Below are 20,912 nucleotides of genomic sequence, written 5' to 3' on the forward strand. Positions count from 1 at the left end.
CAGACGTGCCCATTTTGAGTTTTGCAATTAGTACTGCACTAGGTAGGACTGATCTTTCTTTTTGTGTCATCGAGAATTCTAATGTCCTTGATTGTCACACTCATTGTGTCCATTCAGTTACACTCACGCTGATAGGGACTGATACCTACGTGCACTTGTTTCATCCAGGTGCTGTACATACTTCCTTAATCACTGCATCAGCCTTAGAAAGCCAGTGGAGTTGTTTTCCCATATTAGAAGTGAGGACACCAGGTCTCTGGGAGGTAAAGCCACTTGCCAAGATGACAGAGCCAGCACAAGACTACAAAGCTAGAGTTTGAGCCTTGGCATGCCTGAGTTGAAAGCCCACGTTCTTTCCGACCTGGTGCTTTCTGTGATCTTATTTAAAGGATTTATAGACCCTTGGCCATGATGCTGTTTTGGAGACGACAGCCTGCCTCCTAGGCTTGGGATCTTCTGTGCAGTGGAGTCTGTTTCCCAACATGGTCTCTGACTTTGGCCATGACTCTCTTTCTGACTATTTCTTGGGGCTGTACAAATCTTTCCTGTTTTATGTGGTATATTTCTGGGGGAGGGCTTTTTAGGTGCATGGCTCACAAATAAATTTAGTATTACCTTTTAATCAGAGCACTGGCCTTCCTGTCGGATTGCCCAGTTTTTTTTTTTTTGGGGTTTTTTTTTTTTTTTTTGAGACAGAATCTCGCTCTGTTACCCGGGCTAGAGTGAGTGCCGTGGCATCAGCTTAGCTCACAGCAACCTCAAACTCCTGGGCACAAGCAATCCTTCTGCCTCAGCCTCCCGAGTAGCTGGGACTACAAGCATGAGCCACCATGCCCGGCTAATTTTTTTCTATATATATACTTTTAGTTGTCCAGATAATTTATTTCTATTTTTTAGTAGAGACGGGGTCTCGCTCAGGCTGGTCTCGAACTCCTGACCTCGAGCAATCCACCTGCCTCGGCCTCCCAGAGGGCTAGGATTACAGGCGTGAGCCACTGTGCCCGGCCAAGATGCCCAGTTTTGAATACTGGTTCTGGCACTTACTGACTATATGACTTTGATCAGGTTATTTTGTTTTAAGCTTCAGTTTCCCCATTTGTAAAACAGAAAAATTTATGTGTGCTAACTTAGTTGATCCTCACAGTAACTCCATGAAATATGTGACATTATCCTCATTTTATAGATGAGAAAACTAAAGGCACACAGAGTTTGCATAGCTTTTGCATGGCTACACAGCAGGGGATTGGAACCCAGATGTTCTGGCGGGCTCTGGAGGGGCCTGTGTAACCACTCTGCCCTACGGCTACAGCTATGGAAACATCCACGTGTTTGTAAATGGGTGGATGATTGTAATAAAATGAGATCCTTGTAGTTGTGCCGACTCATCCCTTTCTCCCTCCCCCTTTCCTTTTTTCTGTTTTATTAATCATCATTGCAAAAAGGCGATATTACCAGTTGCCTGTGTGGAAGCACTTTCCCTTTGTTCTTGTCAAGGAGAATAATCTGGGCTTCTTTATCTTAAACTTTATGGCTTAGTTATACAGCAATTTTTTCTTCAAATATTTAAGCGCCTTTTTCTTTTCTTTCCCGCCTCTCTGCCCTCACCCCGCTCTCCAGGTGGCAGTGGGAGACATTGTGAAGGTCGTCAATGGGCAGTATCTTCCCGCAGACGTGGTCCTGCTCTCCTCCAGGTCAGGTGTGCTAGTGGGCACGGGTTTTGAAATCAACGTGAAGAACAACGAGGCGTTAAGCGGCACCTGCACCTTTCCCTTCTGCCAGCCTCCTCTCTCCGACCCGCCCTCCCATCTAGGCGCCGTGTGCCTTCTCCTGGCTCCACCCTGGCTTGCTTTCTCCTGTTCATTCCTTTGTGCTTTCTCTGAACTCTTTGCTTTTACCTGTGTGGATCCCATGTGATCTCCCGGCTCTTCTGGGGTCACCCTCGTTTATAGGAGCACTGATTCAAGAGCAGTGGAGTGGTCTGTTCCGTAACATCAGGCTGTAGCACATCTGAGACTTCAGAACCCGTTTCCTGACGGGCCCAGCCAGCAGTCCCTACCGCAGAACCCAATGCCGCCCGCAGTAGAACTGCAGGTTTTCCCAGCGTAGACGTGACCTGCTGATGGTGTCTACTCTTCATTCATCCATCCACATTTTGCCCCTTTTCTGCCCAAATATCCTTGCCGTGTTCTCTAGGTGGTTTTATTCTAGACAGGTATATCATCCCTCAGTGGTGTATGTGAGGGACAACGCAGCCCTTGACTTTCCCTTGGCTTGATGCCTAAAAGTATATAGCAAGGAAAGAAAAACAAAGTTAGGGTAAGAATGAGCCTCTATTCTGGGATTCAAGATTAAATTATATGACTTGAAGTGTATAACTTCCTATATTTATATGCTGTTGTGAATCATGATTCTCATGCTGTTTGCATTTTCTTTGATTGCAGACGATGTTTCTTGTATTGGATTTGATCACTCATTAGATTTTAAGCCTTAGCTTAAAATTTTCTACTTGAGATCAAAGATTTAAAAATAGGAGCCTGAGCCTATGGAGGGGAGGGAGGCAGGATTTGTATCTGTCCTTATTGATTGATAACAGAGAAACTCTTAGAAATATTAAAATATTGATTCCTTAATCGTTTGGGCTGTGAGTCTTGGCTGTGATCCTCAGAAAACCCGGTTTTGATGTGGGATTGTTGGTCTGAGCTGACACTGGATGCTCTCGCCTGGTGTCTGAGCTCGCACTTTGTGCTGCGCAGCTGCTGAGCACATTAGCCCGTATAATCTTCCCAATAACCCTCAACACCCTTCCTTTACACGTGAGAAAACCAAGGCACGAAGAGATTAAACAACCTGCCAAGGCCACCTAGCCATAAACGTAGCTCGAGGGGCTTTTCACTTAGCCAGTGGGTTGCAGAATTCATTTTCTTAACTGCTAATACGTTCACTAACCTAAACCCAAAGATTAGAAATAGAAGCATAGGATCCACTATGCTTATTTTTACTCTTTGAGTTTCCATCCTTAATATTAGGTGTTTTGATTGAAAGTTGCCTTTTGAGATAGTAAGAAATGCAGGGAAACAAAGGCTTGCCAAGCCCATGGCTTGATCCTTCAACTCCTCCGGCTGTAATTTTCTTCAGAAGATGCGTGTTTGTGCTGGCCGTGCCGAGGGGGCCCTTTTTGGTCAGGAACAGGCCCAGCCTCAGATTTTAAGGACCACAGAACCCCGTGGCGGGTCTCAGCAGAGAGGGACAGCACACCCCTCTGTGCACTCCTCTGAAGTCGTTTCTGGCTGCTTGAGGCTGGTGGTCGTCGGAGTGCGTAAGGGCGGGTCAGCTGGGCAGATGCCTCTGTCAGCGTTGAGCCCCGGAGACCAGCCTGCGTCTTCCTTTCTCATCAATTACTCCTGCTAAAGAGGTTGTTTGTAACAATTTACTTTGAAGGGCCAATCATAAGAGAGATTTTATGAGCTGTGAGTTTGTGGAGAGGACCTTACTAAACTTGGCTTTCTCTCTCTCTCTCTCTCTCCTTAGTGAACCTCAGGCAATGTGCTATGTTGAAACAGCTAATCTAGATGGGGAGACGAACCTTAAAATACGGCAGGTAAAGTCACCTTTTATGACGTGTGTTGTTATGGAGGCCCCAGTGGCACATATGGCCCCACCTGTCTTTTCCTAGAGAAAGAAAAAAAATGTTCAGCCACAGAAGGTCATGCCTTAACCTGAACGGGGAGAATTTGCCTTTTATGACGAGGGGAACATGCATGAAGAGAGCTAGGAAAATTGGCCTTCATCAAGCTCTCGGTGACAAAGGGTGTCACGCCTTCGTTTGCATCTTCCTGCGCTCTCTGCCTGTGATTCCAAAGAGAGGGGACATCCCAGCGAGGCTGACTGGGTGGGAAGGACCCCAACTGTAGTGTGGACGAACACAGCAGACAGGCTCCGTGTGCCTCAGTCTACATCATTGTTGTAATAGAAGTTGTAATTCTTGAGAGTGGTACACTGGATGCAGAGTTGTCGTGCCTTAAATAAAGAAGCTATTCTTACCATATATTTTAATTCCAGAATGAACGAGAGTCTTTATAAAAATTTTAAGCATTTTGACACTTAAAAAATTTTTGCAATGTAAAGTTGAATTCAGTAATTCTATCTACATATCTTTCTTTTCTATTATAGATATTTCCTTTAGACACTTTTTTTTTTCTGTTTAAAGGAGTTAGTGGAGTGCTAGATAGTGTTAAAATATTAAAGGGATTCTTCATTCTATTTTTATGACCAGCTTCAGAGTACAGCTAATAGATTATGCTTTCAGTAAGGTGTTTTAGTATGTTAATTATTATTTACACATGGATATTTCCAGCACAGTGGTGGAATCTTGACTGTCTACTTCATTAAATTCTTTTGCCACTTTTGCATTAGGTTCTTGTGGCAAAAGCTGCTGGTAAAGTCAACTTCGCGGGACTGGTAATTTGATTTGTGAGCCCTGCAAAGTTATTGCACCGTAGATGACTCATTATTTCTTTTTGATTATGATGGGAACGCTGAATTGTTCCTAAACAGAGAAGATTGTGTTTGATTTCTTCTTTTGGCTTCACGTTCTAGGCTTTGAGTCACACCGCTGAAATGCAAACTCGAGAGGTGTTGATGAAGTTATCTGGAACTATAGAATGCGAGGGGCCCAACCGCCACCTCTATGACTTCACTGGAAACTTGAACTTAGATGGGAAAAGGTATTATTTTCCTTTTCTTAGTTTTTTTTTTTTTAATGTGGCTAAGAATTACTAGAGCTTTGGAAAATGTTTTCTAGTTTCATAACATTTAAAAACAGTGGGATTTCACACCATTTCAATCAACTTAAAATTTCCCTTAAATTTAAGGAAAGAACTGATTTTTTTGACAAGAAAAGACCCCAAGGGCCTCAGAGAAGGTTCAAAACATGTGACTTATTCTTCCTATTCCTATTCCCTGCCAGGCAGGAGAAATGGTTTTAGCTGCATAAAATTGTGCAGAGAAGCAGAAGAGAGGTGTCTGAGGTGTATAGAAGCTAGTTTACTAGTTAGAGAACTGTATGATTTTTTCCCTAGCATTCTCCTAAGGAACATTTGTTTTTTAGAAAGTCGAATGAAATGAATGATGACTCTTCCTCTAGAATATTCAGTGCCCTGTTGTCTGTATTCCATTGTCTTTGTCCTCTGGGCATTTGCTGTGTTGTTTGAGTTGTCCGTGGTTATGATGTTGGGGTGCAGTGTCCATCTCCTGGCCTCCTTTTGCCTGCATGCCTCTTACCAGTGCCCGCCACAGCCTGTCGGGCTGTCCCTGATGTTCTGAACAGACCCATGGCTTGGAAGGACCTGACCATGGGAATCAACCCCAAATAAATGTGACGACTAAGTGTGACTACTTGGCTTCCTGTGGCACGCGTAGCTATTCTAGAGACTCCCCATTTTGAATTTCTAAATTATCGAGCAGGTCTCTGTTTAATCATTAAGCCATCCTTGACAAATTTGATGTGATAGGTTAACTGCTTCTTTTTTTTTCTTTCTTATAATTGTCTATAAAATAAACCGAGTTTCCCAAATGAATAAGCTTCTGGTTGTTATTTTAGCAATTCCCTTTCTGGGTGTTGAGTTTCATAACAGGATTATGAGAGACATAATTCCCTCTAACATTTTATTGGGGAGGGGAAACATTTTTTTATAGTGATGAATGAATAAAATAAACCATTTTTGTTGGCCTCTTTTGGTAGATTAAGCCAATGGTAACCTTTGTTACTCCTGTTTCTCAGTGGAATAGTTCAAATTCTACTAAAGGAAACATTTGATTTATTGTGGGTTTATGTGTAAGGGGCGCGCTCATGCTCATTTGTCAGACTGTCATTAAATATAAATGTTGTTTCTTATTTTTAGCCCTGTTTCCCTTGGGCCTGACCAGATCTTATTAAGAGGTACGCAGCTTAGAAATACTCAGTGGGTCTTTGGCATAGTTGTTTATACTGGACACGACACCAAACTCATGCAGGTAAAACATTTCTATTCTGAAAAAATTCTATTCCTTTTTGTTTTTATACACTAAGGGGTAGAACATGCAGATGGTACATTTAGGAAGCTCCACTTTGTCTATGAACATAAATTTGGAAAGGAAATGCCTTTATTTTAGTTGCTTAGGTAGTTTCTTCTGGATTTCTGTTATCTTATAGGGTATTTGTTACCTTTTGCTTGAACTATAAATGGTCTTTGTTTTCTAGATTTAGAGGGGCAATCAGTTCTAACTTATTTTGTTGTCTGGACTTAGGGGGACATTAGTTCTAAATTTTTTATTGCTCTACTACTCCTATTCACCCCATTAATTAGGATTTTATAGCAAATTATCTTAACTAAGTCCTAGACAGTTTAAAATCAGTTATTTTTTAGGATAATGTTTATTCTTCAAATACCAAAGAAAAAATATGAAGTCAAAATGACTTTGCTCTTTTTCCCTGTTAATGTTTTTTTAAATTATTGTTTGTGAATTTAGAGCTCACATTTATATGATGACATATTTTTCCAGGCAGCTTTTGAAATTCTACATAAATCAATGTCTCAAAATGTCATTTCTTATGTTTTCTTTGGTATCATTTGGCATCTTATTTTGTTTATGGTAGCTATTAATAAGAGAATTTGCTTTCCAGTTGTCTGCCATTTTGTATAGCTTCTAAAACACACATTTGACTGTATTCCTTGATTAAAAAATGTTTAGTGACCACTGTGTACGAAGTCTAGTCCTAGGCTGTGTGGATCCGAAAGTGAAAGGCCCATCTTACCCTCTGGGAGTCAGGTAGGCTAGAATCCAAAGCAGAGAGATAGTTATTGGAATGTGTGTTATTTTAAAGTGTTATGGGTATATACAGAAGGGTCATCGACCCAGGTGTGGAGTGCCGGTTGACTGGACACCAAGAGTGATCCCCAGAGAAGCATGTGTTAGATAATGAGTTGGAGAGGGGAGTCTGTAGTGCTGATCCACGCTTTGAAGTCACGTGATAATGGGATGAGAGAGTGAAACAGTCCAAGAGGTGAAGTGATAGACCCCAGTGGCCACACCAGCTCGTGAATGCAGTGAAGACAGGGGAGGGAGATGGGATCAGAAGGACTGGGAGACTCGCTGGAGTTGCAGAGGATGGCTGGAGTTGGGTGACAGGCCGAGCAGCATGCAGGATGCTTGTTTTGCATTTCTGGGGTGGAGGGTTTCCAACATGGGGAGACCAGGGAGTGAACTATGGTGGTAGGAAGCTAATGGCGGAGCTGTTGGAGGCCACCTGATGTTGAGAAGTAAGGGACTGAGAGACTAAGGCAGTTGATGCGTTGGCGCTGTGATTCTGAAGATAGGATCAGAGCGGGGTGAAGGCCACGAGCCAGTTGTCAAGTCTTCAGTGAGTGAGCAGGAGCAACCGAGAGGCCGGTAGCCTTGCTGGGTGGGGGAGAGGCAGAAAGTAGTGCAGCCACATGGCATGAATTTTATGAGCAAATTTTTTTAACATGGCATTCAAGGAATAAAGGTTTAGAAGTACTTCCAGGTCTCGAATATATATCCAGTAATAACACCTGGAGATGCCAAGGGATGCGAGTCTCTGTTAGAGCACCATCTGCTTTGTGGGGGGAAGACATGCCCTTGACCAGGTGAGGCGAGGGGCAGGAGGAGAGCTGGTGGAGGAGGGGAGGGCAGGGCCAGGCAGGCGCAGGGGTGAGTCTGCAGAGCCATGTGTTGGGGTGGGGTGGGAGGAGGGCTGCATGGCAGTTAGAAAAGTGAAGAGTTGGTGAATTCTGAGAGGCAGCCCTTGGGTGGATCGAGATTATTCAGCATATCTGAGATAGGCTTGACCCTCCCCTGCTAGGTCCTCCTCCATGCACAGGGGCTGATTAGAATGCTTCAAGTGGGTTGTTTCTGAGCAGCCTGTGTGTGGAAGACTAATCTTAATGAATAGTTTGGTGCTCTGCCACCCAGTGAGTACCCTCTGTGTGCCACAGTCCGGTGCCAGTAACCCTGCCGAACACTTTTGGAGCACCACTAACCACAGGACACTACTTGTGTTGTTTTATGATGAGGTGACAAAGAGATCATGAGTGGCTAGCTCAGATTTGGGCAGAGTCCAGAGATTGTGCACATTGCAAATTTAAGCACTCTTCAAGATTTCTTGTATACTGGGTGTAATATTGTTTTCCTAGAGCCTACATTGATAACACAGCTTTGTAGCCAAGGTATGAGAGTTAATTAAGTCATACTTTAAAACACTTCCCTCATTTCTTTAGTGAGCAAGGCGTGCACTAAGTTTGCATCCCGTGAGTAAGTGTGAGAGGCACTTTTCCTTACCCCTAGACGTGGTAACCTCTTTGCGAGGCTTATTGCACGTTGACAGCTCGAGTACAGAATGATGGAACACCCCAGAAACTTCTGTGCTAGACCTGCTGTGCCTTTAGAAACAGCAAGTAAAAATAATGAGCTTTCGAAAGGAACATAATGTAGCACACATAGCCGGAAGCCATCCTGTTTGTGAAATAACATTTTTCATCTGTACTTGTGCTACTTGACCACAGAGAGGAAACTCAATTGCTTTAGGGTTCTTCCTCTACGTTTTTTTTCTTAACCTCTCACCCCTAGATGCCTCGACCATTCAAGGTTTGCTCATTTCATGCTTAGTGGAGTTATATATAGAAATATCTACTATGTTGTTTGGTTGATTTAATGAGAAAGAGAGAGATTATCACATTAATTACAACAAATCACACATCATTCCAGGCAATTCACACACATTAACTCATTTATTCCTCAAGATGGCTGGGTAATATTGTGCTCATTTTGTAGATGAGGAAACTGAGGCACACGGTATCTGAGTAACCCAAGCTTACAAAGTGGTAAGAGATAGGGATTCACACCCAGGCAGTCAGACTCCAGAGTCAATATTCTCACCACTGTTCTGATGCTTCGTTTCTCATGAGAGAATAAAATATGTAAGATTTAGGTCTGATTTCAGCTTCTTCAATATCTGACATTTTGATCTGTTTTTATTTACAACTCCATTACACCAAAGTAGCATTGTTCTTTCAGAATTTTATAGGAGAACTCATAATGTCAGTAGGAATTGAGCATTAAAAATTCACCATTGCAAGTGGACGTGTTTGGAAGATGTGAGTGAGCAGGCAGAGTTTGGCTTTCCACAAAGTGCACACGTTGAAGCCTGAAGTTTTGGGGTCATTATTCTTATGTTGGATGAAAGATAAATTTTCTTAATCCTCTTAACTGGCCAGAATTTAACCACTGGAAAAGATCAGACATCAATAACTAATGGGGTCATAGAAATGAAGTTTACTATAATTTTTTTCCTGCCTGTGCATTCAGGGAATGTTTATTAAAAATGATAAGATCATCTTTAGTTTTTAAATGTTAGGATAAACAGCCATGGAACTGGCCTGCTGGTTCTTGCTATGAGGCCAGATGTGGCCGTGTCCCCCTAGTTGACCTTGATATGGCACTTGGTTGATGATAACTTGCCCTTCACTAATAGATTTACATTTAGAGGCTAGGGGAATTTTTCGTAAAGTCTGTATAGGACAAATAATTTAAAGAACTAAAGTGAAAGGGGAAAAATATTAACAGAAATAAAGAAAAATGCTGCTGTATTGTTTAGATGTCTAAAGGACTTAGCTTTTCAAAATCACCAGTACAACAATTCCCCGGCTTCCCCACTGCCAAAGAAGACCATGGCCATGATGGCATTTCCGGCTTTGGTGACAGAATCCAGATAACAATTTCAGGGACATTGTGGTGCGAGCTTCTCTGTGGAGCTCAGGAGTGAATTGCCTCCAGCTTCCATCTCCATTTCATTTTCTCTTTGTGACTCTATTTGTATTCTTGTTTTTGAAGACATTTTCATCTTAGTTCTTTTAACGACTGATCCATTGAGAATAGTGACGGAGGGTACTGACTTAAGTTTGGGACAAGCCACCATTTTTTTGGTCAGTTAGTGCCTCACAAACTTGCAGATCACCCGAACTTGGCAAATCCATGTTGCATTTGCAAAGCCAGGGCCTGTGATTCAGGGAAAGAGACCAGCAGGCTGGCTCCTTTGTCCGTCTCTGAATTAGGGGTTCCTGGCTTCTAATTTAATGCAGGAATTATTTCACCTTCAGCAATGGATTGTAATTAATTCCCACCTAGCTTTCTTTTCCTCAATGTCTTCTTCAGCCACCTGTGTTCATTTCCTGTGGCTGCTGTAACAGTTTCAAGTCTTAGTGGCTTAAAGCAACACAGTTACTCTGTTGCAGGTCTGTAGGTCTGATGTGGGTCTCACTGGGCTAAAACTCAAGATGTTGGCTGTTCTTTTCTGCATGCTCTAGAGCAGCGGTCCCCAACCTTTTTGACACCAGAGACTGGTTTCATGGAAGATAATTTTTCCCAGGGGGCTGGGGGGCAGGCAGGGATGGTGGTTTCAGGATGATTCAAGTGCATTACACTTATTGTGCACTTTATTTCTATTATTATTACATTGTTAACCTCTCCACTAATGATAATCTGTATCTGCAGCCACTCCCTGGTGCTAGCATCACTGCCTCAGCTCCATCTCAGATCATTAGGCATTAGATTCTCAAAAGGAGCGTGGGACCTAGATCCCTCGCATGTGCAGTTTACAGTAGGGTTCACGCTCCTATGAGAATCTAATGGCACCACTGGTCTGACAGGAGGCGGAGCTTACGTGGTGATGCCAGCCATGGGTAGCAGCTGTGAATACAGATGAAGCTTTGGTCGCTTGCCCACTGCTCACTCCCTGCTGTGCAGCCTGGTTCCTAACAGGTCACGGACCGGGGTTGGGGACTGCAGCTCTAGAGGGGAATCTGACCCTTACCTTTACCAGCCTGCACTCCTGGCTCCCTCCCTGCATCTTCACAGCCAGTGGCATTGTACCTCTCTGATCCTTTCCCTGTAGTCACCTCTCCCCTGACCACAGTCACGAAAAGTTCTCCTTTTTGAGCACCCTTGGGATTAGATTGGGTCCACTTGGGTGATCCAGGATAATCTCTCCTCCTCAAAGTCCTTAATTTAATCCCATCTGCAGAGTCCCTTTGGTTATAAAAATGACATGCAGGGGCCAGGGATTAGCATGTGGGCATCAGTGAGGGGCCATTATCTTGCCCACCACAACTGCCTTCAAAAATTTTTCTTATAAAATGACTTTGGGTGCATAACTGTCTTATTCAAACAGTTCTATTGACTTTTCCACTGCTGGAAAATCTAGTCCCAAATTTTCCACCTGAAATGCGGTGATTCCTGAATCTGGCATTAATGAATCTTTCTGAACTCGCCTCCTAACGCGGCCTGGGCTCTGGCTGGGCTGGTTCCCCCAGCGGCAGTGAGAAAGCAGATGCCAGGCCGTGGGGAGGCTTTCTCCTTCTGCTTCTCCTTCCTGTCTACACCCTGCTTGTGATTCAGGGCATCAGTCAGGTTTCTCCTGACCCCAAGACCGTTCCTGACTTTGCCTGCTCATTTCTTGTTCACAGTCCTCCAAGTGACCTTTTTGTCCATTTATTTTGACACCTATTAATGTTCTATTTTGCATTATTGATGTGTGTGTGTTTGTATGTCTTTTTTTCCTCAAATTTTGAGCTTCTGGAGGGAAAATATGTACTTTTAAAATAGCTCAGTATATTTATTATAGAGCTGTTCTATTGAAAGTTCTCTCTAGGTTTTTATAGTATAGAATTTCTAAGTTTCTTTTGAATTAACAGCGTCCTGATTTGTTTGAAACTGGACTTACCTTATTTAGAACCTATTATGTCTTAAGATAAAGAAAGTGGTTAATTTCATGCTAAATATATAAATACCATAAGTACAGAATGAATCATATAGGGTTGGAATGTGTTCTTCAAACTGGTAGAGTGTGCCTTCTTTTTTCTTAAAACTAGCTGTTGATTCAGGAGCATTGTACACTTTTAAATTTCATTGATTGTTCAGCAAAAAACAAAAAAAAAAGTCTGTTTACTTGTCACTTGTTCAATATGGTTGTCTTACCTTCTTTTCGCCCCACCCTTGGCCCCAAGTCTGTTCTGTGACCCTTACTAGCTTTCCATGCTGTTGCACAGAATTCAACCAAAGCACCTCTCAAGAGATCGAATGTTGAGAAGGTGACCAACGTGCAGATCCTGGTGTTGTTTGGCATCCTCTTGGTCATGGCCTTGGTGAGCTCGGTGGGAGCCCTGTACTGGAACGGGTCTCAAGGTGGAAAGAACTGGTACATCAAGAAGATGAGTAAGTGCTGGTGGGCTGCTGGCTGGCGCAGAATGGAGCCCTTCTGTTCCCTTGGGCTACTGCACACGATGCCAGTCCTTCAAGGACAATTGAGAGGTTAGGCTCACGTGACGGAGTGGAGAAGGGCACATTTGGGGATTGTTTTATACACCAATGATTATCTCTTGACTATTTTTTAAGTATTTTCCTACTGGTTGCACTGGGGATTACAAAGTGTATTGTAATTTATCTAACTCTGCTTCCGATTAATACTCACTCAGTTCCAGTCAAATACAGAAGCATCACTCCATTGTTTCCTCTCCTGCTTTGTGCTATTATTGTTATTAATACATGGATTACATTTATCTATGTTGTCTACCAACCTTATGTCTCTTAAAGAATCTAAAGGAAAAAATAAAAAAAACTATGAGCCTACTTATTTACCATCTTCTGTACTTTATTTCTGGGTTTGAATTGCCAGCTGGTATAATTTCTTTGCTTCGTGCGTCTTCATTCTCCTTGCTCCTTTGTGCCGTCATGTATATCACATCTCTCTGTAAGGCCAACAGTGCGATTTTATAATGAAGTTTTTGCAATTGCTTTTTTTTAAATTAAGAAGAAAGGATAAAAAAAGATGTAATTATACTGTCTTTTATAAATACCTTTAAAATGATCTTCACTAGTGCCCTTTTTTCCTTTATTTGGATTTTGATTGCCATCTGGTGTCACTTCTTTCATCTTTGAGAACTTACCTTAGTATTTCTTAATTTGGTAGATAGATATTGGTTTCTAAGCAAATGTTGTACCTTAGAGACATCTGTAACCCTCGGGACTTGGAGATCCTAGTTAGCAACTCCTTAATTCTGTAGGAGAACGAGATCGCAAGTAGTAGGTCAGAACAAGAGCGATCGGCAGGAAAGACGGAAGGAAGGCTCAGTGGGGATGAGGAGACGGCGGCACTGACCAGCGTGCGCCTGTTCAGCCCTGTCCTTCCCAGAGCCTGTCTTTCTGTCACAACCTCCCTCCGGAGTTCTAGATCTAAGTCAGACTGCCTCCATTTCACTGACTTTCCTGGGGAAAAACTCGCTATGGTTTGGAGCCATTATGGATCCCTGGTCTCCAGTCCTAGCCTGCTGCTGTCTTTATGCTAATTCCCGTTCCCCTCGCAGGCACCTTTAATTCTAGTTAAACCCTCAGCTGGCTGCAGCCCTCTCCCTGACCCTGTGGCTAAGTTAGGAAGATCTCACTGCTCTGTCCCTCAAGTGGAATATCATGGCCATCAAGGGAAGAACTTCCCCTTTTGAGACCCCAGACCCTGTACCTCGTTCCCCGTTCCTGGTCCCTCTTCCTGTTGGAACTGCCCCCCTGCCTCTGCTTTGGATCCTGTTCCCGAGGGTCTTATTCCGCCCCTGGGACCTTGGCCCACGAAGACATTCCTTCTCTTCTCTTTAGTGAGGCTCGAGCCTTCTCGCCTGCCTCTCTCTCTTGGTCTGCTTCTCTTGTTCACACTTTTTCCATCTTACCAACTCTTTGGCGTGTCCCAAACATACTCCTGCCTTAGTGAGGTTGTCGGTATTCCTTGTAACGATTTCAAATGCCTGTCCTCCTTTCTGCCTTCTTTTTAGTCAGCTGTCTCTCCTCGGCTCTTCAGCACGTGACTCAAGCATTTCCTCTTCTGGGTGGCCTTCAGTGACCATGTCTTCCCACCAAGAAGCCTCCCGTGTTGGTTCCTGCAGTGTCCTGTGACGTCCTGCCGCATGGTCACGTTGGGGGGCATGCTCCTGTCCGCTCACTCCCCTCCCCGACGGCCCCCCGCCCTCCGAGAAACCAGCCTTTGTGCTCACAATTCCTGACACGTAGCAGATGCTCCATAACTACTCGAACTCGAATCTCTAAATAAGCCAACAGGCTTTTGTTGGGAACATCTTTTAGAAAAATTCCAAAATAAAAAAGGCTAAAAGAAACTGAACGGAGTCTGTAACTAAAGCTGTATAAATACTCTGGTTCTCTCCCACAGACACGACCTCAGATAATTTCGGATACAACCTGTTGACATTCATCATCTTATACAACAATCTTATTCCCATCAGCCTGTTGGTGACTCTCGAAGTGGTGAAGTACACTCAAGCCCTTTTCATAAACTGGGTGAGTATGAAGGCAGAGTTTAACCTCTTGTTTTCTAATACTAGCTCAGAGCCTTCAGCATTTAATTGACCTCCCAGAAAAGAAGTTTCCATTTGCCATTAGGTCCCGGGGTTTAAACTGGCCACACAAAGAACTGGCGAGGGATCTCCAGTGAGGGTGTCCCTGAGAGGCGGGAGGACAGCCCCCTCTGTGAGGGCGACCGTGGACACTGAGGTAATGGAGGCGAAGGCTGAGCAGGTGCTCGTCATCCGGCTGCAATTGCTGCTGATGCTGTTGGAGCCTAATTAGTGCTGAAGAAAGGGCCCCTGGCGTGTGTTTACTATCCTGTTCACGCTATATCAAACTTCATCATGGCAGCAAACTGGGATTTGATTTTAAGCGGGTACAGGTGAGACTTTTTAAGGGCCTGCCATGGCCTGTGAGCACTGGGCTTTAGCAGCCAGGGGGTAGCCCAGGTGCTTTGTGTGCATTTGTATTTGGTCTTCGCCGCAGTCCTGTAAATGACATATTAACTGAGCTCGGAGTTATAAGTTAGATTGGGTCATGAAACGATCATCTTGAAACCAAATCTTCTGTATATTAATACCGTGTTTTTCCCGTGTACCACATCATTTCTCTATTGCAATAGACACTGTATTTTCACCCAAAAATTTAAAATCAGCATTTCTATGAAAACAGAAGGGTTTTAAGTTATCTATGCTTAGCTGCTTTTCTGTGTTAATCTGAATGATTAATGGCGTATATTTTCTGAAATGTCTCTCTCTCAGGACACAGACATGTATTACCTAGGAAACGACACTCCTGCAATGGCCAGGACATCAAACCTTAATGAAGAGCTTGGGCAGGTGAGAACCTCTTTGTGAACTTCGGTAACGGTGACAGGAGTGTTGGCAGAAGAACCATATGTTGCCGCTGTACCCCACATCCCTTGGCTCTTGTCTTCTCGAGATGGAAGAATGAGAGCGAGAGACAAAGACTGGGTTGCAGGCAGAGAGAGTTTATCAAAAGTGCGCTCTTGAGGGGTGAGAGCGGGCACGCATCCGAGCGGATCACGGGTCCTGGGTTTCCGTGTGGTTCCTTTTTCTCCTCTCTGGCCTTTCCTCCTTCTTGACATTGTCTCTTCCTCTCTTTCTTGACTGATGGGGCTGTTGTGTCCTTCCCGCTGGCAGGCGGAGGAGTTTTCCACCTTGTATGGTTAGGACTGGATGTGTGGTGGCTCCCACAGCCCACCGGGCGGGGGGCAAACCGAGATGTCATGTAATGTGCCTTGTGTTGTTTCTGTTATGTTTCTTATGACACTTGGGGTCACCTTGTTACCATTACAGTGTCTTCCCTCGCAGCATCCCACCTGCTCACACTGCGCATTCCATCCCTCCTGTGCTCACGTCTCGCTCTCCTCCCTGTGAGCTTCTGCAAAAACACTTCTCCCTGAGCGTGGTTATGACACCTGAAGAGCTACGTAGTATTCGCAAATATTATTAGACACAAGTGTCACTCCGTTTTGACTGGCCTTTTGAGACACAGAGCAATCTTACCACCTAGAAGTTATCTGCAAAAAATATAGTACAAACCGTAGTCTCAAAAATATCGTGCGACATCACTTTGGACCCTTTTCAAAAGTGTTTATCAGGAACAAATGACAGGGAAAACAGTGGTTAAGATACTCAGATGTTGGGTAACCCTAAAAAAACATGTGGGGGCTAAGTGAAAGGACACGTATCTCTCACGTGTTCAGATTTTGTCTCTGGAATATTCCAGGGAACCAGGGTCTTTTCACTTTCAGCCCCAAACTCCTCTTGCCTTTACTGAGATGTGCTTTGCATTGTTTGTGTGTCTCACATAGAAATCCTATGGATTAACCTCTTTATAACCTCTTTTGAACACATTGCAATTAAGGATTATGATTTCATTATATAAATCTTATTTAAATTTCCCAACAACCCTGTGAGGCAGCACTAGATCTTCATTTTATAGATAAGGAAATGAGTAACTTATCCCAGGACACCTGGCTAGAAAGTGACAGGTTGAGGATTTCAAATTGTCTGTCCCAGTCTGGCCTTTGCGAGCCCCCCTGCCAGGGTAGGGCTGTTGCTGAGAACCGTGTCTTCATCCTCAGTGCTGTCTCTCCGTGAAGATGCGCTCAGATGTCTCGTGCATCTGAGGGTTAGAAAAGCTCTCCTGGGGAGGTAGGCTTGCTTTCTTTTTTCTTTCCTTGAAGGATGAAGTGAATTCTGTGATGGTTTGTGTAGCATTTTGGGGTTTATTGCCAGAAAGTTGAGGCATAAATTTGTAGACCAAATTTTGTAATAAAACAGAACTTTATAGACAAAAAAATGCAGGTAATGCTGTTCTTTTGATACAATTTTCCAAATCTACTTAGAGTTAATGGCAAATTTTTCTCTCTTTCCTTGAATTGTGTATGTTCATTTATGTGTGCTTAAATTGCTAGTGTAACAGGTGCATTGTCATTACAGAGAACATCCTTGCTATAGAGCTTTGTTACTTCCCTTGTCTGTCTGGTAAGACCTGCTCCTGTAAGAATCAACGAGTTCTTGGTACAAATCAGGCTAAATTTGCTGCCTCTTTGACTCCTTTTCCAGTTTTGCAGGCAAGGTTAATTTATCTGTCTTCTATGTTCCCATAACAGACTTTCCAAACACAGATGCAGTAAAATAAGGGATGTGATTAGTGATGTAGTGTCTGTTTCCCTCCGGAGACTGCTTTCTCTTTTTCTTTCTTTTCAGGAGAGCTGCCAGGAGACTCTCTGGAGACTTTTGAGCCCATTTGAGAGTGTGTCTGGGCCCTGTAGTTTATTTGTGCTGGGTTTCCATTTTCTCTTGTATTTGACTGAGCTTCTTTGTGGTCCATGTTTGGAATTCTTTATCAGTCATTTCAGTATTTTCATTTTGGTTCATATCCATTGTTAAGGAGTTATTGTTTTTTTGGAAGGTGTCCTTTGGCTCTGATTTTTCATGTTTCCAGAGTTCTTTCACTGATTGCTTCCCCTCTGGCCTCTCAATTGAGTCCTAGGGGCAGTAGGCCTGGTTTGTGGCCTTGTCCCTGGGTCCCCGAGGATCGATCCCTAACCATGGCAGGAAGTGGAGTGCTGGTCCCAGGTTTTCTATGGGGTGTTCAAGCAGGTTTGATTAACCTTTTGGGTTTCCTCTGACCTTCTGTGTTCAACTCTTCCCAGCAGTGTGAATTGGGTTGGGTTCCCCAGCTTAATCTCTGAGATGGCAGGTGGTTCTTGTGAGTAGAAATCAGCCACGCCTTGTTTGCTTAAGTTGGAAGGCACTAGGCTGAGCTGCAGAGCTGTTCCCCGTCATTGGATCATGTTGGTGTGGAAGAGCCAGCTGTCAAGATGTTCTTTTTTGCTCGTGGTAAGCTCTGGTCCTCCAGAGGGGGCACACAAATGTCCCAAGCTTTATGAGGGACCTTGTAGTTCCCAGGGGGTTGCTTGATCTCTACTCCCACTGAGGTCGGGTGAGGAGCTAAGCAGATGGTGGCTAGACTGCGGGAGCCTAAAAGGCTTTGCAGAGCCTCAGTGGGGCTCAGCAGTTGCTTCTCTGGTCACTACGAGGAGCCATTGGGATGAGATTCAGGACAAACTCGCCAAAGTGGGAAGACCATTCCCGAGGGAGAGGCCTAAATGCTTGAATGCTAAGGCCTGGGGCTGGGCTCTTTTTGCCTTTGCCCACTAGCACAGTTTCTCTGCAGGGAGGCGTGAGCACCCTCCGAAATCGCCGCTGCCTGGACCCCCACAGCACACTGCTGTCAGAGCAGTCCACGTGCTTCCCTCGCCACCGAGTCCAGCTCTGTAACTTCTCCCCAGTCCGTGGGTCTGGCCCACTACAGTGCATCTCCGCCAAACACTGGTGGGCAGGGGACTCCCCAGTAGTGCACCCCCGTTCCCCCACAAGTCTCCAAAGGGAGAGTAGTGGGCTCCTCTGTCCGCAGGGACCTTAGCCAGGGGCATGCTCCCGCCAGAGAGTAGTAGCCACTTGCAAGTTTCTTGGCTCCCCTACTGTAATGAGTAGTGAGGGGCCACAGCTTCCTTTCAGCTGGTGTGCTGGAGGCATTAGTTGCCACGGAACTGGGAACTAGGCTATTTCTCTCTGAATGCTGCACCCCTGTCTAATATGGTGGTTCTCCAGCAGGGGCTGGGCATGCTCACAGGTACTTCAGCGTGGAGCACTCAAGCATTTAGGCCCCTCTCTGGGGAACCGTTTCCCTGGTTTGGAGAGCTTGTGCTGAACCTCCTCCCAGCGGGACCCCCTAGTGAACAGAAAAGCACCTGCGGAGCCCCGCTGAGGCTTGGCAAAGGCTTCCAGGCTCCCGCAGTCTAGCCACGTCTGCTTAGCTCCTCCCCCGACCTCAGCACCCCACCACACTGTCCCATGGGACATGTCACGAGGGCTTCCTCGCCGCCTGAGTCCAAGCCAGAGACCTCCCTGCACCGCTCTTGTGTCTAGGGGGCACCGGGACCGGCCGCCTATCTGAGCTGCCAGCCGGAGATCTGTGAAACAGCAGCGGGCAGGCTGCTCCCACGGGGACCCCGGGTCTCTGTCGCAGGCTCTGCCCGGGGCACGCACCGCCATGGGGAAGCAGCCGTCTGCGGGCCTCTCCATTCAAGCTGCTCTCGTGGTTGCAGCGGGTGTGGGGGGGACCCACGGCTCCCAGTCGGCTTCTTGTGGCGATCTCCTGGGGGGTGCCCCTTATAGACACCCGAACTCCTGGGGCTCACTGGCTCACCCTGCTGTTCCTAAGTAGCTGCCATGCCTGGGCTCGTGGAGGGTGGGGAAGCCTTCAGTGTGCTTTGTGTCCCGCGGTTCACCAAGGCACATGGGGGGGAAGGGGAAACCGCCTCACCTTTTTGCTGAGCTCCAAGCCTCTCTGGGTTGGATCTGCCCCACTATCTTTTCCTCTCTGTTTTCATCTTTCTCAGCTTTGCTGTTTCTCTCTGTGGGGGTCCCCAGTCATCTCTGTTGTCTCTCTCTGCGACCCACACCTGAGCTGCAACTGCTCCCTGCTCTCCTCAGTCCAATATCCCACCGTCCAGCCGGGACCCCCCGACAAGTGATGTCTTTAGTCGGCCATCTTGGCCCTCCCCCAATATTTTAATGTATATATTTTTTTACAATGCAGGAACCACTGCTTATTAGAAGGCAGAGTCTACCGAGTTTTTTGTATCCCTCAACTTACTGCATATAAAACTTATATAAAGGCACTATTTGTAGTTAAAGCATTAATTACCCCTAGAATACTAATTTCATATTTGGATATAATATTTGATTTCTTGAAGAGCTTTAACAACTCAAAGGCCCTCTGATTGCTTTAAAAATAATTGTCAGTGTATTTGTTTATATTGTAGCATTAGGAAGAAGTACAAGTAAGCAATTCGTGTTATTAATCCCTGTCTGTAGAATAGGAAAAGCACTGCTTCCCTAGACCAGTTCTCTGGGATTCCTGGACGACATCTGGTATCCAGCAAGTCTCGACCCCTCTTTAGAAAACCAATGAGAAACTGGAATTTCCTCTAGAGGCAATTCTGTTATTACTCTCCTTCACCAATCCATGGCATAATTTCCCAGAATGTTACATGTAGAATGCTGTTACCTATCCCCTTTGTACACTGATAACTTTGCGTATTAAATCTATAAAATTAGGAGACCATGGCAATACCTTGAAGAATGGGATGCCTTGTGGCAGGACTTAATGCTTCCACTTAGTATCTAAGATGGAGCCAGGGCTATTACTGAAGCTTCCTTTGCACATTTCTGTACAATTTGACTATAGAATTAGTTATGGAAAAAAGGTTGGTAAGTGGTCTAAGCAATGAAGTATATTTTTTGTTACTAATTTGCCTGCTTTAAGGAAATCTACCTGTTTAATATAGGTTTTGAAAAATGTAGAAAGAAAGACTTCATTTATTGGTCTATGCATCTTATTCTATTCTTTGGTTTAGGTAAAATATCTCTTTTCTGACAAGACTGGAACTCTTACATGCAATATCATGAACTTCAAGAAGTGCAGCATTGCCGGAGTAACCTATGGGTAAGTGTGTTTATCACTTCCTGAAAATATTACCTGTTTTCTTTCAAAAAAATAAGTTTATTTTTAGCTTCTCAGTTAAATACCTTTCTGATGTTTTGAAAGGATTTTTATAATGGATTTACATCTGCAGTTACTATTGAATGTGTTTAAAGCTAAATGGATCCCAAATGAAACTTTGGACATTTAAAATATAGTTTATTTCTGCAACTATTAACTTAGTGAAAAATCCCAGTGAATCTGTAAATTTATGTATCTAATCTAATAATTATAAATATTTTATTCATATTTTGATCAGAATGTCTGTCTTTTGATCACTGTTTTGTGACCGCTGTGTTTTCCCTGTCTCTGACAGTCATTTCCCAGAATTGACGAGAGAGCCATCCTCAGATGACTTTTGGTAAGTAGATTCTAGCACTCTTGACACTTCAGTGGAAAAGGCTTTGGAATGATTTTATATTAGCATTTCT

At 44.3% G+C, this 20,912-nt stretch overlaps 1 protein-coding gene across 2 annotated transcripts in view; it reads left to right on the forward strand.

Annotated features, from left to right (window-relative positions):
* The window catches only part of ATP8A2 (ATPase phospholipid transporting 8A2), a 466,915-nt gene that overhangs the window by 106,774 nt on the left and 339,229 nt on the right, over positions 1 to 20,912 (forward strand). For both annotated transcript variants that reach the window (XM_045567137.1, XM_045567138.1), the window contains exons 7-15: positions 1,618 to 1,691; positions 3,529 to 3,598; positions 4,597 to 4,724; positions 5,901 to 6,012; positions 12,102 to 12,267; positions 14,264 to 14,391; positions 15,159 to 15,236; positions 20,357 to 20,445; positions 20,798 to 20,842. In XM_045567137.1, coding sequence (XP_045423093.1) covers positions 1,618 to 1,691; positions 3,529 to 3,598; positions 4,597 to 4,724; positions 5,901 to 6,012; positions 12,102 to 12,267; positions 14,264 to 14,391; positions 15,159 to 15,236; positions 20,357 to 20,445; positions 20,798 to 20,842 — 890 coding nt within the window. The remainder of the gene's footprint in view (positions 1 to 1,617; positions 1,692 to 3,528; positions 3,599 to 4,596; positions 4,725 to 5,900; positions 6,013 to 12,101; positions 12,268 to 14,263; positions 14,392 to 15,158; positions 15,237 to 20,356; positions 20,446 to 20,797; positions 20,843 to 20,912) is intronic.

The sequence above is a fragment of the Lemur catta genome, chromosome 13 (genome assembly GCF_020740605.2).
Source record: "Lemur catta isolate mLemCat1 chromosome 13, mLemCat1.pri, whole genome shotgun sequence".
Classification (NCBI taxonomy): Eukaryota; Metazoa; Chordata; class Mammalia; order Primates; family Lemuridae; genus Lemur; species Lemur catta.